The sequence below is a fragment of the Condylura cristata genome, unplaced genomic scaffold (genome assembly GCF_000260355.1).
Source record: "Condylura cristata isolate star-nosed mole 26May11 unplaced genomic scaffold, ConCri1.0 scaffold00008, whole genome shotgun sequence".
Lineage (NCBI taxonomy): Eukaryota > Metazoa > Chordata > Mammalia > Eulipotyphla > Talpidae > Condylura > Condylura cristata.
Genome location: NW_004567109.1, coordinates 29,392,078 through 29,406,926, shown reverse-complemented (window position 1 = coordinate 29,406,926; position 14,849 = coordinate 29,392,078). Strand labels below are relative to the sequence as shown.

Here is a 14,849-nt window from a genome sequence, read left to right as displayed (position 1 = left end):
CACCTAACTATGGCTTGTGTAAGGTCCTCAATTTTTTTTTTTTTTTTTTTTTTTTACCTTCTGCCCCTTTAACTTCTTTAGTATATTAACAGCCACACAATTTGGGGGCCTGTCTGGAATATTTGCTTCTGGAAGACTCCTCTGACACCTCTAAACTGGATTAGGAGACATCTTGTTTCTAACCTATTCAGTGCCTCCTCTATTTGTAACCTTTGCCCCTACATTAAAAATTGTATGCTGGATGGGGGCCCTTCCTAGTGCAGTGAATTAAATCACAGCACTGGGAAGCTAAGGCCACTTTACTCCTGCCCCAGACGTGATCCATATGGTGCCGCAGACCTCTCCTGGCCCACCCGCTGCTCTCCTCAGCAGTGTACTTGGCCAATCTGCCTGTTCTGCTCCCCACTCTGTTTCTGGTGAATCCTGTTACCACCCCTGCACTTCTGGCCTGTACCCCAGCTCTATATGCATAAGTAAATCTTTTTTAAAATTGTATGCTGGATCAAAAAAGATAAACGCATGCCTTTTGCAGCAACGTGGATAGAGCTGGAAGGGATCATGCTTAGTGAAATAAACAAGAAAGAAAAAAAAATACCCAATGGTTTCACTCATAGCAGGAGCAAAAAGGGAGCTGGGGGAATGATTGCTCACCACTCTATTCCTAGTATATGACATATAGATGCTCAGAAAATTACACTAAACCCAGACACATCCTGATGCACACAAATGCTCTTTCAGCAATGCCCTGTTGTCTCATACCCAAAACCTAAACCACTTCACAGACTGATTAAGTAGGGTGCCCCTTGAAATTTCTCAGTACTTCTGTTATTTGCCACATTTGCAGATGCCCTGACTCACCAGTACAATAAGGTTTTGTAATTTTCAGTCTTGAAAAATAACTTGCTATTTCTTACATTGAATACGTAACATCAATTACTACAAAATTGTTGTGAGGATTTAAGCCTTCACCCACCAATGGGCTCGGCCTCGGAGGCGACATTCATTAGGCACTTAATACCAAAAGGTTCCCTTCCTTTTGTTATAAAATTCCCTTGTTATTGGCCCAGAAGCCTCCGGGTAGCCTTCCACCTCACGCCTAACGAGAAACTGGCGAGCGAAGCTCTGGGGGGAGCCCGTGCCGGGCGGAGAATCCCGCCTCTGGGTGAAAAAGGCGTCGTTTCCGCCGGAAGAAGCCCGGCAGCGTGGTCCCACCGCGGGGTGAGGGAGAAGCCCGTCTGGGCGTCACGTGACGTCACTTCCGCGCGCCGCTCTGGACGTCAGTGTGGGGCGCGTACAACGGTGGTGCGGTTTGATTTTGAAGTAGGGGCTCGGTGATCTGTTGTGGGCCATGGAGAGTGACTTTTATCTGCGTTACTACGTGGGTCACAAAGGCAAGTTTGGGCACGAGTTCCTGGAATTTGAGTTCCGACCCGACGGTAAGATTGGCCTCCAATTCCTCTGATGAGTGAGCTAGGTCTGGGGGCGGGTGAGTAGGGAGGCCGAGGATCCGCAAAGTACAAAAAACAAGGGGAAGAGGAAAGACTTGTGCCAGGCGGATCTGAAAGAAACACTGCAGTGTCAGCCTTACTGCCTTTTTATATCACGTACAGAACGTTTTCATTGAATAAACATTGGTGAAGCCCACGTTGTGCCATGCTGTGTGCCACGATCTGAAATACAAGAGACAAGCTTCTTCTCTCATGCAACTTGTGTTCTAGAGCTAGGAGAGTGGCTATTTTTTAAAAAGTTTCCAGGTAGCAATGAAAAGTCAGAAAATAAAATGAGGTGACCTTTAGCGAGCTCTCTGGAGGGGTATTTGAACAGAGCCACTGAAAAGAAAGAGCCAGCATTATTAAGCGCAGAGGAAAAACACTCTAGACAAAGTAACAAGTGCCAGTGGCCAGGGGACAAGAATGAGGTTTTCAAGTGGCAAGTCTGGGTGAAGAGCAGTGAGCTCTGGAAAAACAAGGGAGTGATTACAGATAAGTAAGTAGGGTAAGGTAGTCAGGCCATGCAGGTCTTTGGGTTTAGTCTAAGTGCAGCAGGAAACAATGAAAATTTTAAGTAGAGATGTGATCTGTTCTTGAAAAAGTATTCTAATTATGGAAAGTAGAAGGAGCAAAAGTAGAAGAAATGGGACTACTTTTTAGGACATGTTGCAGTTGTGAAAACAGAAATGAAGTTGGTTGGCACAAGGATGACAGCTAAAGTGGAAAGGATATAAGGTACTACTGGAGACACAGCCAACAATTTTGCTGACTGGTAGGACTGGAGAAGGGGCATTGTAGTGAATTCAAAAAGATGAATCAAAGATAGCAGAAAACTCTCACTACATGGGGACACAGATGAATCTGACAAGCCCCAATCATGAAATTCAAAAAGACGAACCAAAGATAGCAGAAAGCTCTCACTAAATGGGGACACAGAAATGAGTCTGACAAGCCCCAATCATGAAGGAGATAGGTTTATAAATGACATGACAGCGTATTGAGTGCTGACATAGAAATCGAAGGAATTTATGGAGCAGAAAGAAGTACCTAATCTTGCATAAAATGACTTGGAGAAAGGAGGCCTAAAATGGGTCTTTAGTCATGGTTATGATGCAGATGAGAATCAAGAGGCATCTGGACAGCATCAGCAGCAAAAAAAAAAATGCATTTCAGGCAAAAACCAAGCAGCTTGATCAATGCCAGCCATGTGAGAGGACTATTACAGGACACTGGAAAAGCAGGGAGGGCCTCATCTCAGTATGCAATGTAAAGGAATTTGGATTTTATCAAGAAGGCAGTGGGAAGCTTTTGTCCATATTCAAAGTAATTTAACTATATCTATTACTGCATCATTTTGTCGACTTTATGGAGAATGAATTGAGAATGTGGGGCAAAGATAGTGCAGAAGCTGTAAGAATTGATTGATTTGGCTTTTTCTTTACATATGAGCCTTCTGTTCTACAGGAAGGAAAATCATGTTTCCTTTTATCTTCTCATTACTGCCCATATGCACAAAGGGCCTTGTGTACCAGATGAGGTGAATGATAAAACCACAGGCATAAATCAGAGTTGCAGGGTCATATGATAATATATGTAAGCAGTATTTTATGATTTTGAAATGCTTTCAAGTCATTTGAGCCTTAGGAGAACTTGTGTGTAGGCAAGTTATCCATTACTATTCCTATTTTGGGTGGAGGGCAGATTTATAAAAGAACCTGTTTGTGTTTATCATACCAGAGCTGTCTTTTGCAAGACCTGTGTAATTCAGTGTCAACTGTATTTTGACTATGAGGCTATTCAGTAGCTTAAAGTGAGGAAGCAAAGAACTAGTGTACCACCAGTGTAAACAGTAAATCTGGTAGGAAGTTTGCAGTGAAAGTTAGGATATGTTTTAAGCAACAGCTCAGTCTTGGTAGGCCAATGATGCTTTTTTCATGTTTTTATTGAAATTAGTTTTTTGTCCACAGGGAAATTGAGATATGCCAACAACAGCAATTACAAAAATGACGTCATGATCAGAAAAGAGGTAATGGACCTTCTGAGACCCTTTTGTTTACTACACTTCAGCCATTTGTCCTGTAGTGGTTTTGTTCTGAGAGTAGGATTAAAAGATGGAAGAGTAAGGAGGTGTACACATTTATCTGTAGATAACTTCAAAAGTTTTTCTCACAAGCTTCTTTTTTTTATGTCATTTTATAGTGCTGAGTCCATTACAGTGATCATTTGAAGTGACTGCAGATCTTGGTTTGAACTTATGAGTTTGAGCAGTTTCCCTGGCTGAGCTTGATAAGTTTCTGTTTCTTCATCTGCAAAAAAGGAAAATAACCTCGTCCCCTTTCACCCCCACAATTAGTGCTGCCATAGTGTTAAATACATTTTATTTGTTATATCCCATGGTACATAGCACTTAGTGGAACTGTCCAATTGCATTTGAATGGGAAAAGGTGCATAGAAAAGCAGTTAACATTACTGAATACATGTTAACACTGTGTACTTTACATTCATTATCTAATTTAACATAAAACTGTGTAATGGGTAGTACTATATACCATTTGCAGGCAAAATCAAAGAGACCTGTTCAGAGGTTATCGCTGCTAGTATGAGCTTGAATGGGAATTCAGATTTAATGCCTGCCAAAAATGTACTCCATTTTTGACAGCCACCATTAAGAACTTTAACCATTTTGTCACATTTGAAACTGTCTTGCCATTCAGTGTATTTTTATAGTGTTTTATGTAATTAGCCAATTTATGATTACCACGTCAGCACCCTCATATTTCCTTACATGGACTAGTATGCAAAATATATTTCAACACATTTCTCTGCTTTTCAGAAGTATGTCACATAATTCAGAATAACCAGGTTTACTTACAGATCTTTTGAGTTCAGTGAGAGTTAGGTGTGAATGCAAGAAGATCCATGTGACCAGGATGTGCCAAGAAACAGAAGCAACTAGATGGGGAGCTAGGGTGTAGTCATTGGGTACTCTGGCCTTGCCTTTTCTCCAGCATGCTGATGTCAAGTCTGACTGGCTTCCCACTTACAGAGGTGCCAGAAAGAAGTTTTCAGCTGTCTTTATCTTTCACTGCAAATTGAGTCAGAACACTGCTTAGGGATTCAACTTGAATGCTGTTCATCTTGCTTTCAGGCCTATGTACATAAAAGTGTGATGGAGGAACTGAAGAGAATCATTGATGACAGTGAAATTACAAAAGAGGATGATGCTCTGTGGCCACCTCCTGACAGGGTGGGCCGGCAGGTGAGTGTTTTAGCAATTCTCCGTTAGTACAGAAATCTTAAAATCAGAGGTTTAGTGCTCTGTAAACAGAATCCAGTGTCTATGTGAAAACGAGATGGAGCCCCAGCCAAAGCAGATTACCAGCACCTTGGCCTAGGAAGCATTAACTCCACAGGGAGGAAGAAAGAGAACAAGCTTAGATTTGAATTCTGTCTTGTGACCCACCTCCTAAGAGTATGAGTTACCAGTAAGTTAATTTAACCAGTATTACTTCGTTTCCAGTACTCAACAGAGTTCATTCTTGAGTGAACTGGTCTTGTTCACCATGACAATCTATAGAAGAATTTGTGTGATTGGCAGATGTGGGATCTTTATGGATGATGAAGAATCCTGTTTGGCTTGACTTTGTTCTTTTAAATGTTTCTAGGAGCTTGAAATTGTCATTGGAGATGAACACATCTCTTTCACAACATCAAAAATTGGTTCCCTTATTGATGTCAATCAGTCCAAGTAAGTACATTTTCCTTATGTTCAGATCTGTCTGTTTTGGAGGAGACTGATATGAACCCTTAACTAAATTGGGACCATTATGGAAAAATCTGGTATAAATGCAAAATGATAGGTTTTGGGCCCCTCGTTAGAGAGGGCCTTCTGACTATTTTTGAAGGTTTGCTCCTGTTACTTTTAGTGTTTTAGTCAATCATTGTTAATAAGAGCTTGGTGATACACACACACACAGTAATGCCACAGGAGTAGCCAACATGGGTAGGAATCTGGCCAGAATAGAAAATGTAAAGTATAAAGTACCAAAGTGAGTGGTTAAACTGTAGAGTCAGAACTAACAGTGCTATCTCTTCAAACTGACACATACTAAAGTCTTAAGTAAAATTTGAAATTTAGGATATATATTTAAAAATTCACGCTGTCATTAAGACACATTATAAAGTTGAGTTTATATACTAAAGTTTTTTTTACAATTTGGTGATTTCTAAGGCTCCTATGTTTTGGGGATCATATATGGCTCCATTTAGTACAGACTGGGCATAGTTGTCTTCCTTCAGAAAATCTCCATAGCCAGCTGTGGTATAGTAAGTTTCAGCCTTTGGCCCTGCCTAGTACTATTAACTTTTCCAAATTCTGAAAGTAATACATGCTCATTACAGAAAATACAGATGTAGAAAGTAAAATATCTATAAACTTTTAAGGCAACCATGGTAGTAAGTATTTATCTCTTTTCTTTACATTTTAAAAACATAGACTTTTTAAGCACAAAATATAATTGAGATCAACAAACTGTTATTTTAATCAATTTTTTTCATGGAATGTAAACATTTCACTATTTTAAAAAGCCTTATCACTTTAAATTATCTCATAATGTTTCAATCATTGTATATATAAATAATTTTTTTTTTTTATTCCAGTTTTTCTCAGCCTTTTCAATATTTTTTCCCTCTGTGTTTCAGGGATCCAGAAGGCTTACGAGTATTTTATTATCTTGTCCAGGACCTGAAGTGTTTGGTGTTCAGTCTTATTGGATTACACTTCAAGATTAAGCCAATCTAAACTAAATATTGGTGTGGACACAAGGGGCGGGTGAGAGTAGCTGTTTTTCATTACCATTATCAGGAAATTTTTGTGTATATTGGGGCAATATTTTTTTTATAAAGTATAAATGATTGTCTAATAAATATGTGAAATGCAGTTTTTACTATTTATAAAGACCTGAATTTATGCACTCTTAGAGGACTTTTTAAAAATTTCACATCCTATGTGAAGCATTGCATAAAAAATCTAATCACCTCTGGGTAGAGAATGGAGAAACATGTTAAAAAGTTAAACAGGAGGGCCCTCCCTGGTGGCACAGCGGGTTAAAGCACAGCACTAAGAAGCTAAAGTCACTTCAGCATGAGTTCGATCTCCACCTGTTCCAGAGGTGATCCACATGGTGAGGCAGACCTCTCCTGATCAGCCTGCTGCTCCCCTCAGCAGTGTACTTCAAGAACCTGCCTTTTCTGCTCCCTTCTGTGTCTCTAGTGAGTCTTCTCACCGCCCCTGCACCTCTGTCCTGTACCCTAGTTCAGTATGCACAAATAAATAAATCTTTAAAAAAAAAAGTTCAACAGGAATCTAGTCAACACTATACAGAGGAAACTACATAAAATAAAATGAATGGAGGTGCACCAGTAGATTAAAGGAGATATAAGAGACACATAATTGATAATGTTTGGATCATGACTCAAGTGTGAAATGTGGGTTTTCTTCCTCTCCAGCTTTGTTGACATACATTTGAAATTGGGTTGGTTTTTTAAAATCACCTTTTATAGATAAACTGGAGCTACTTCAGTGGGGAAATACTTTGGTTTAATACCTTTTAAGGAATAAAATGCCAGGTTTTAGGAAAGTTGCCCATTAATCCATTTTAAAATAAGAATACAACAGCCAATAGGAACTGAGACCTAGCTGGTACAGACAGAGTGGAAATGTGTTCAACAGGCTAGATCTGTAGCAACTTTTTGTAACTGCTAAACTTAGGCAAATTGCTGGTTGAACAAATGAGAGCACTGAAAGGAACTGTGCCCTGTAAAGCTCAATTTGAGGCAGGTGAACAGATTAGACAAAACTCACATACCTCAATAGGCCAGCTTGGAACAAGGTTCCAAGTCTTCTGACACACTATGCTGCCTTCTTCAAAGATAAAGGGGGCATCATGTTAGGTGCAGGTATGAGACTCGAGATGGCAGGATTCCTGACTGATGCGCCGTCCGCTACAGAAAGGTACTTGGGAAAATGAAGCAAGTTGGTAAAAAAGACATCGAAAACAATCGAAATTATCAGTAACAGGAAAGAACACCCCCCCCCCAGCCCCACTCCCCCCCCCGCCAAGGCTAAGGGAGCCTCAAGTGGGCTGTTCTTTGTAATACAGCTCCAGTCTCAGATGCGCTCTTGTCAAGACGACTGGTAAAACCAAGTTAGGTAGGTGCGATATAAGGAAAAACCAGGTGGGAGCCCAGGCAAGAGCCGGCTGAAGAGGGGACTGAGTTTAGTCGCGAGGACCCCAAGGACATGTACACGGGCAACCCCCTGGAGGGGGCTGGAAAACGGGTCTCGTGGGGCAAAGCAGCACAATTTGGAGAAGACAAAAGAGAGGGCCCAAGCTCTCCAACTACCTTGCTGGCCCTGGACAAAGGGGCCGGACCCAGTGTAAGAAACCTCGGAAGGCAGGCAGAATTGAGGACGACGAAGAAAGCACTGAGGGGCGCAGGAAGTCCTCGCAGGGGTTTCCGGCAGAGACTGCCTAGATGCTGCAGCCCTCCTCAGTCAGTACCTGGACATACAGACTCCGGGGAGCTGGGTTCCGAGCGCCGGCTAACTGCAGACTCAGGGGCTACCGCCACGGTTTACAATGAAGCGAGGGGTGCGCCGAGGAGGCGGTGGCGCGCGGAGGCCCCGCCCCCCGACGCACGCCCGAGCCGCGCACGCACGTTGCGCAGCGGCGCGCTCGATTACGACGGGCCGGAAAGCAGTGCCGCCACCAGCGCCGGGCCGCTATGGGGGTGAGGCGCGGGCAAGTCGCTGGCGGGGCAGCACGGGGTGGTGGCGGGGGCCCCGGTGATGGGGAGTCAGGCCGGCAGACGCTCGCCTCAGGAGGGAACGAGGGTGTGGGCTCGTGCCGAGCAGCGAGCCGAGCAGAAGCGGACCGGGAGAATCTGCGCCGGGAGGGGCGGGGCCGAGCAAGGGACTACGGCTGCGCAGGCGTGCTTGGTGCAGTCGCTCGGACCCTCCTTTTCCTCAGAAAATCGCGCTGCAGCTCAAAGCCACGCTGGAGAATGTCACCAACCTCCGGCCTGTGGGCGAGGACTTCCGGTGGTACCTGAAGGTGCGGCTGGAGGGCTGAGCCCTCCACGGGAGGAGGGAGGGGCGTCAGAGATGCTTCCAAGTCGGCGATGGCAGGGAGGGGCTGCTGGAGGTTGGCCGGATTAAAGATTTTCGGTTCTCAACGCAGTCTCGAACAGATGCTTTCTGTTAATCAGTTCGAGAAATGTTTAGCCATGAATTTATTTTTCCTGGGTAGGCTTTTTGTAGTTTTTCGCCCCGGTAAACATCTCATGGGTGTGTAAACAGCGAAAGCCTACTTGAAGTGATCTTATGATTATCAAGTATGGAGAATCAGTTCACCTATCTTCGTTGATCAGGTTGTGTCAGCCACTCTAGTGCAAAGGTCTACAGAGATCCTCTGTCACCTAGTAGTTTGAGTCTTTTACTCTCCAATATCTATCCGTTTTCCTCCTAGCCTAAGTCCTGCATCCTTCAGTTCCTGGTATAAGCCCTAGCTCTTTCCTGAGGCCTCTGGCCTCCTTTGTTTCCAAGTAGTTTGAAGTCCAGTGCCAGGGCTTTTTTGAGGAATTGATATTCTGCTTCAAAAAGCACAGAACCTATTGAAGGAGACAAAGAGTAACAAGAGAACGATAAGTCCCTTTACTAGGGACCTTAGGAGACTGTGAGAACAGAGACACCCGTCACCCAGCAGTGGGGGATTGAAGGGGGTGGTTTGAAGCCATGTTTGTACCAGGCTTCAGGAAATTCAAACTGGGTACTTTTTTAGAGGAGGGTGGGTTTGCCACCCCCTTCCACAGACAATCTGGTTTTGTCCTTGGTGGGGCTGCTTCTAAGAATGAAGTGAGATTGCCAAAAGAAAAGCACACTAAGAGCCTGCCCTCCTTACACTGTTATAAACCTTCCTTTAGTATCTGCCTGGCTGAGCCAACTACTTTACTAATATTCTTTTTTTCCCCCTCAAGATGAAGTGTGGCAACTGTGGTGAGATCTCAGAGAAATGGCAATACATTCGACTCATGGTAACTGTTCCCCCCAACCACATACCCACATACATTCCTCAGGACTGGGGTGTGGGGAACTCTCAGCCCTAATCTCTCTGGTCTATGAACCCTGCTGTTTGTGATATAGGTAGGTAGGCACTAATTTGATCCGTGGGGAACAACAGACATCTTTAAGGTGTGAGGCAAAGTTCAAATCAAGGGCAAACCCTTTCCTCAGTCCCAAAAAACCCTCCCCAGGATTCTGTCCTAGCATGCTACTCTCCCTTGCTAGGTCTGGATCTCCAACTGGGCTGTCTCATCAAGACTTTTGTGATACATGACTAGAGGGTCTGTTTATTTTTTGCCAGGACAGTGTGGCACTGAAGGGAGGCCGTGGCAGCGCCTCTATGGTCCAGAAGTGTAAACTGTGTTCAAGGGAGAACTCCATCGGTAGGTGAGGTCACATGCTGGGGTCTGTCAGGTGGGCCCACAGCTTCCTGGTACCAGACCAAAAACAGGCTTGTATTACCTGTGGGTGGACCCAGACCTGAGTCTTCAAGCTTCTACAGCAGATTCTCCCCTTTTCAGTCACATCTGAGCACCTGGATAGGGCCAGAGTTCAGACTCATGTCAACTTTGTCTTCTTTTTTTATGTTTCAGAGATACTGAGCAGCACCATCAAATCATATAATGTAAGTTTCCTGTTTACAGTATCAGGCATGGTGGGATTAAATTTAAGCCGGGAGCTAGGAGACCTATGTTCTAGAGTTATATGTGCATCAGAGTGACCTGCCAAGGGGCAGTCCTTTGTGTACTTGTTCATTCATCCCCTCACTCACTTGGTCCATTCATTCTATCATTATTATTCACCATATACTCAGTGCTTGACAAGAAAATAAACAAACTTGCTATGCCTTCTTCAAAAGTGCTGGTCTTTGAGACCTCAGGGGACCTTCGACCTGATCTAGCCACTCAGTTTCCATCACAGAGAGTACTTGCCTAGCCCGTCTCTAAAGTAACTGGTGAGACAGTTACTTCTCTGAGTAATTGGTGAAGTATATGGTGCATCCCACCCTTGATACTGTAATTAAGTAGTTATACCTTATTTAGTTCTGTAGCAAATTGTTCAAATAGGAGAGAGGGTCTAATTGTTTCAAGGGCAGTTACTTGTGTTCACTTACTCTTTATTTGATATTTTCAAAAAATGTCTGGTTGTGCCAAGTTCCCAGCTTCATCCTGAAGTTAGATAAGTCACATGAGAACTTACCCTCAAGTAAATCATAATCTAGTGGAAGAGACAGACCAGCAAAGAAGCAAACCAGGGCCAACAGAGCCGTGCTTCATCTGTACCAGGCATGTGGTTTTTGTACAGGAAATGACTGAAGTGAGTGACAGAATGAGAATGGTATGTGCATGTCTGGTATTTAGGTTGTCCCCCCGGGGTGAGGTAGGCATGAATTTCCCACTACACAACCACCTCAGAGAGGCCCCCTTGATGTGTAAAACCTATTTCCAAAGCTTTTCCTTCACAGCATGGCAGATGGCTAGCAGAAGTCTGGCTAAGTGTATTAAGATTGCTTGGATGTTCTATTTACGATACTGACCAACCTTGGCTACCATTTATTGAGCATAGTTTCAATAAATGGGCCCGGTACTTTCCACTTAGTTCAGATTTTCACAATAAACCTGGAAATGCCTTCTCCTTGGAAACAACAGTGAGAAAAACCCTAGATTTTTAATTTGAAGGTTTTCTTTTTCCACTATTCAGTGGCTCAGTCGTTTGGGACACATTCAACAAGGAAGCTAATAAAAAACACTAGTTCTTTCTCAGTGAAAAACAGAGTAAGTAAATAAGTATATCTGGATAGTTCAGATCTTCACTATAAATCAGGAGTATTTCCTCAGCTGCATATAACAATCTGAGACACAGAGGGGAAACAAGGCAGAGTTCTGTCAGAGCTCATGTCAGGAAGGCTGTTCTGCAGTACCGATACCAAGAAAGTCTCATGAGGAGCCGCTGCCTAAAACAGGCTTCTTCCACATGGGTGTGGTTGACGGGAGTGGCTTATCTCATCAACAAAATTCCCTTCTAGGCTGAAGACAACGAAAAATTCAAGACAATTGTAGAGTTTGAGTGTCGGGGACTCGAACCAGTTGATTTCCAGCCCCAGGTACGTGTGTTCTAGGAATTTTTATCTTTGGGGAGGGTAGGTTGGAAGTGATAGCAGAACTCTGCTTCCTTCAGGGACCATGGACTACATATTCTCCTTTGTAAGAGTTCTAATAATTCTTTATAAAGCTCCTCTTATCTATAATGCAAATGGACAAAAAATTACAGGAATTTTGCAACTTAGTAAGTAATGGAGCTATAATTTCGAACCCAGGTCTGTCTGACTTCAGAGTCAGTGTTCATCCACTTTGTGTATTTGTTTTCATCTCACAACATACCTGAGGTAGGCAGTATTGTGATCTCATTTTCATATAAGAAAACGAAGGTCTAAGAAGGAAAGTGACATGCCACGGTCATTCAGAAAGTCAGAGATAGTGGAAGGGTTTGTATCAGCTTCCTGCTTTATGGTCCAGGTCTCTAAATTTGAAGGAACCAGTATGGACTGGAGCAGCTGCCAAGCCCTGAAGTTATTACAGAGCAGCTGCCCAATGCACATCTGTGCTCTCATCCCAGGTGTAGAAGAGCTAGTTCCCTGTCCAGGCCCCCCATACCAGCCAGGTACATTCTTAATCCATACTAACTAATGCCTTCCTGTCACCTACAGGCTGGGTTTGCTGCTGAGGGTCTGGAATCAGGTACAGTCTTCAGTGACATTAATCTGCAGGAAAAGGTATGGGACTTGGAGGCCTTGTAGGGCCTCCTGATAATGTAGAGCATCTGATGGGAATTATCCTTTTAGTGAACAAGGCTGACTGTATTTTTGTACTTTGGGTGTTTTCAGTGGTCTGGAGTATGGTACAGAAGTGTCATCTACTTTTCCACATGCAGGAAGGCTGGGCTAGGGCTACAACTTCAACCGTAATGACCAGCAGTATTAATGCTAAAAAAAAAAAAAAAGGCTATGTCTTAAAAACAGTATTAATGGTAAAATAAAACTGTATGTCTTATAACATACACAAAACCAAATGGTGCATTGGTCAGTTAAGAAAATGTGACTAGAGGCTGATAGGAACCTAACTCTGTATTTCCCCTGGTAGCAGTGCTTTAATCCTTGCTAATGCATTGTGTGAAAAACAGGAAATCTCATGTGCTACTGGTCATGCTACTGCCTTGCAGATAGACAACCTTGTGGTCAGTGTCAGGAAAGAACAAAACTTCAGTTTGCATTGCTCCTAATAAAATAGTAATTGGTGTTCACAGGGCTTGTATATGTGCCACCCTGAGGCTAAGTATTTTATATATTTTTACCTTGTTGGAGTCTTTCAACATTATGAAATCTATTATTATACCTTTCTACAGAGGACTGAAGAACTGGGGTTTAGGGAAGTTACACAGTTTATCTATTATTAAACAGCTGAAAGTGCTGGAATTCAAATCTGAGCAGTCTGGCTGTCCAGGGTCATACATGTAGATTTTTTAAATCCCATTTCTTACTCTTCACACTGTCGTAGGCTGCCATGTGAGGCTAACATTGCCATTTTATTTCACAGGACTGGACTGACTATGATGAAAAGACTCAGGAATCTGTGGGAATCTATGAGGTTACCCACCAGTTTGTGAAATGCTGAACCATCTTTCTGCACACCTGTCTCTAGGAACTGAGAAGGGACATGTTCCAAGCAAAAGAGCCCACTGACACTGGCTTCCTCATCCCTTGTCTCTGGGCAGCTAGCCCAGCCCTCACAACCTGCATGCTGGGCTTTGTCACAGCTTCCCAAGCCTCATCAATAAAGCCCATTTGTGCAGCATTGGTGCCTGAAGGCAGTGTCAGCTAGCAGCCACACCCTCAACAAATAAGAACTCGGGTTTGCTTACTGGTGCCCTTCTAAACTATTAAAAGATCTTGGCGCAGCAGGTTAAAAAACAGCACTATGAAGCTAAAGCCACTTCCGCATGAGTTCGATCCCCACCCCAGAGGTGACCCACATGAAGCAGCAGACCTCACCCGCCTGCTGCTCCCCTCAGTCGGCCTATTCTGCTCCCCACTCTGTCTCTGGTGAATCCTCTCATCACCTCTGCACCTCTGGCCTGTACCCCAGTTCTGTATGCATAAATAAATCTTTAAAAAAAAAATCTTATGCTTGATCCAATTTGTAAAATGCAGAGACCAGAGCTTTTAAGGGCATCTAACTTTGGGGAAGCAGATAGTCATCAATCCAGAGATGTCAACCTAAGGTGTCAAGACCAGAGGTATAAAAGGCAGCTGAGCCTGTGGAATGATGCCATGAGCCTGGTAGTCTTGGGCCAAATACTGCACTGACCAGAGCTTGGCTCTCAAATTCAGGCATCTCTCTTGGCTGGTGTCTCCTTATATTCAGGACTAGAAGATGTTAGAGGTCAAGCAGTCTGATTTTGGCATGAATCTGCTACAGAAGTGACTAATGATCGTGAGGATACTGTTCACTATGATCAGCACCCCCTCCCACCAGGGGGGTCAACATGAAAGCTCTCCTTTTTACTAGACCATCCTCTTAGCTCCCTGTTGTACTCCTGGTCCTGGTTTGTTCCCTGTGGTCACATTTCTGTATTCTGCTTCTAGACAGCTCATGGAGCTATGAAGACATCATGGGCCTTGATCCCCAACCAGAGATGGTCAGTGCACAGTAAGGTTGTGAGGGCATACACATGCCTTCACACTGGTAAACCTATTGTTCATAAGGCCTGTTAAAGATTTTACTTCTGTGATGTAAAAGTTCTTTGGAAGTAAAAATATCTTCACTTTCCAATAGTGGTCTACTGGAAAAGGGTCTTCCTAGTACCTGGTTGCAGGACATCAGAAAGGGGAACCTCAGATTTTGAGTAAAGCTGGCATGACAAAGCATGGTGAATTACCCACCTTGTCACCGCTACAGTCTGGAAGCCACATTGTCCCCATGTTCCAGGCCCTTTTCTGTACCTGTCAGAGCACTTCTTTGGCCCTCCCTCAGCCAGCATTGTCTACCAGCCCCTACATGGGTCCAGTCCACTCTCCAGCCTGGAAGGAAATAAGTAGAAACATCAGGCTGGTTAAACAACCTGTCTGGTTTTTAGTTTTTGTATTAGCTAATGTGTGATAAGCTTATAAAAAGAAACACTAAAAGGATCTTAAGGTTTCCTTTATAGTTTAAAATGTTTTCTCATCTATCAGCAGGTAG

The 14,849-nt window shown here is 43.5% G+C and overlaps 2 protein-coding genes across 2 annotated transcripts; both read left to right on the top strand.

The window, feature by feature from the left end:
• Positions 1 to 1,272: 1,272 nt before the first annotated feature.
• On the top strand, positions 1,273 to 6,613 carry MAGOH (mago-nashi homolog, proliferation-associated (Drosophila)). The gene is made up of 5 exons (XM_004679025.2): positions 1,273 to 1,436; positions 3,458 to 3,516; positions 4,639 to 4,749; positions 5,156 to 5,238; positions 6,192 to 6,613. The coding sequence occupies exons 1-5, from the start codon at positions 1,349 to 1,351 to the stop codon at positions 6,289 to 6,291; spliced, it is 441 nt and encodes a 146-aa protein (XP_004679082.1). The 5' UTR covers positions 1,273 to 1,348; the 3' UTR covers positions 6,292 to 6,613.
• Positions 6,614 to 8,219: 1,606 nt separating this feature from the next.
• LOC101632567 (chromosome unknown open reading frame, human C1orf123) lies at positions 8,220 to 13,634 on the top strand. Its single transcript, XM_012722774.1, has 8 exons — positions 8,220 to 8,282; positions 8,522 to 8,605; positions 9,528 to 9,584; positions 9,914 to 9,995; positions 10,206 to 10,237; positions 11,639 to 11,716; positions 12,320 to 12,385; positions 13,206 to 13,634. Exons 1-8 carry the CDS (start codon positions 8,277 to 8,279, stop codon positions 13,281 to 13,283), a joined length of 483 nt encoding a protein of 160 aa, XP_012578228.1. The 5' UTR covers positions 8,220 to 8,276; the 3' UTR covers positions 13,284 to 13,634.
• The last annotated feature ends 1,215 nt before the right edge of the window (positions 13,635 to 14,849 follow it).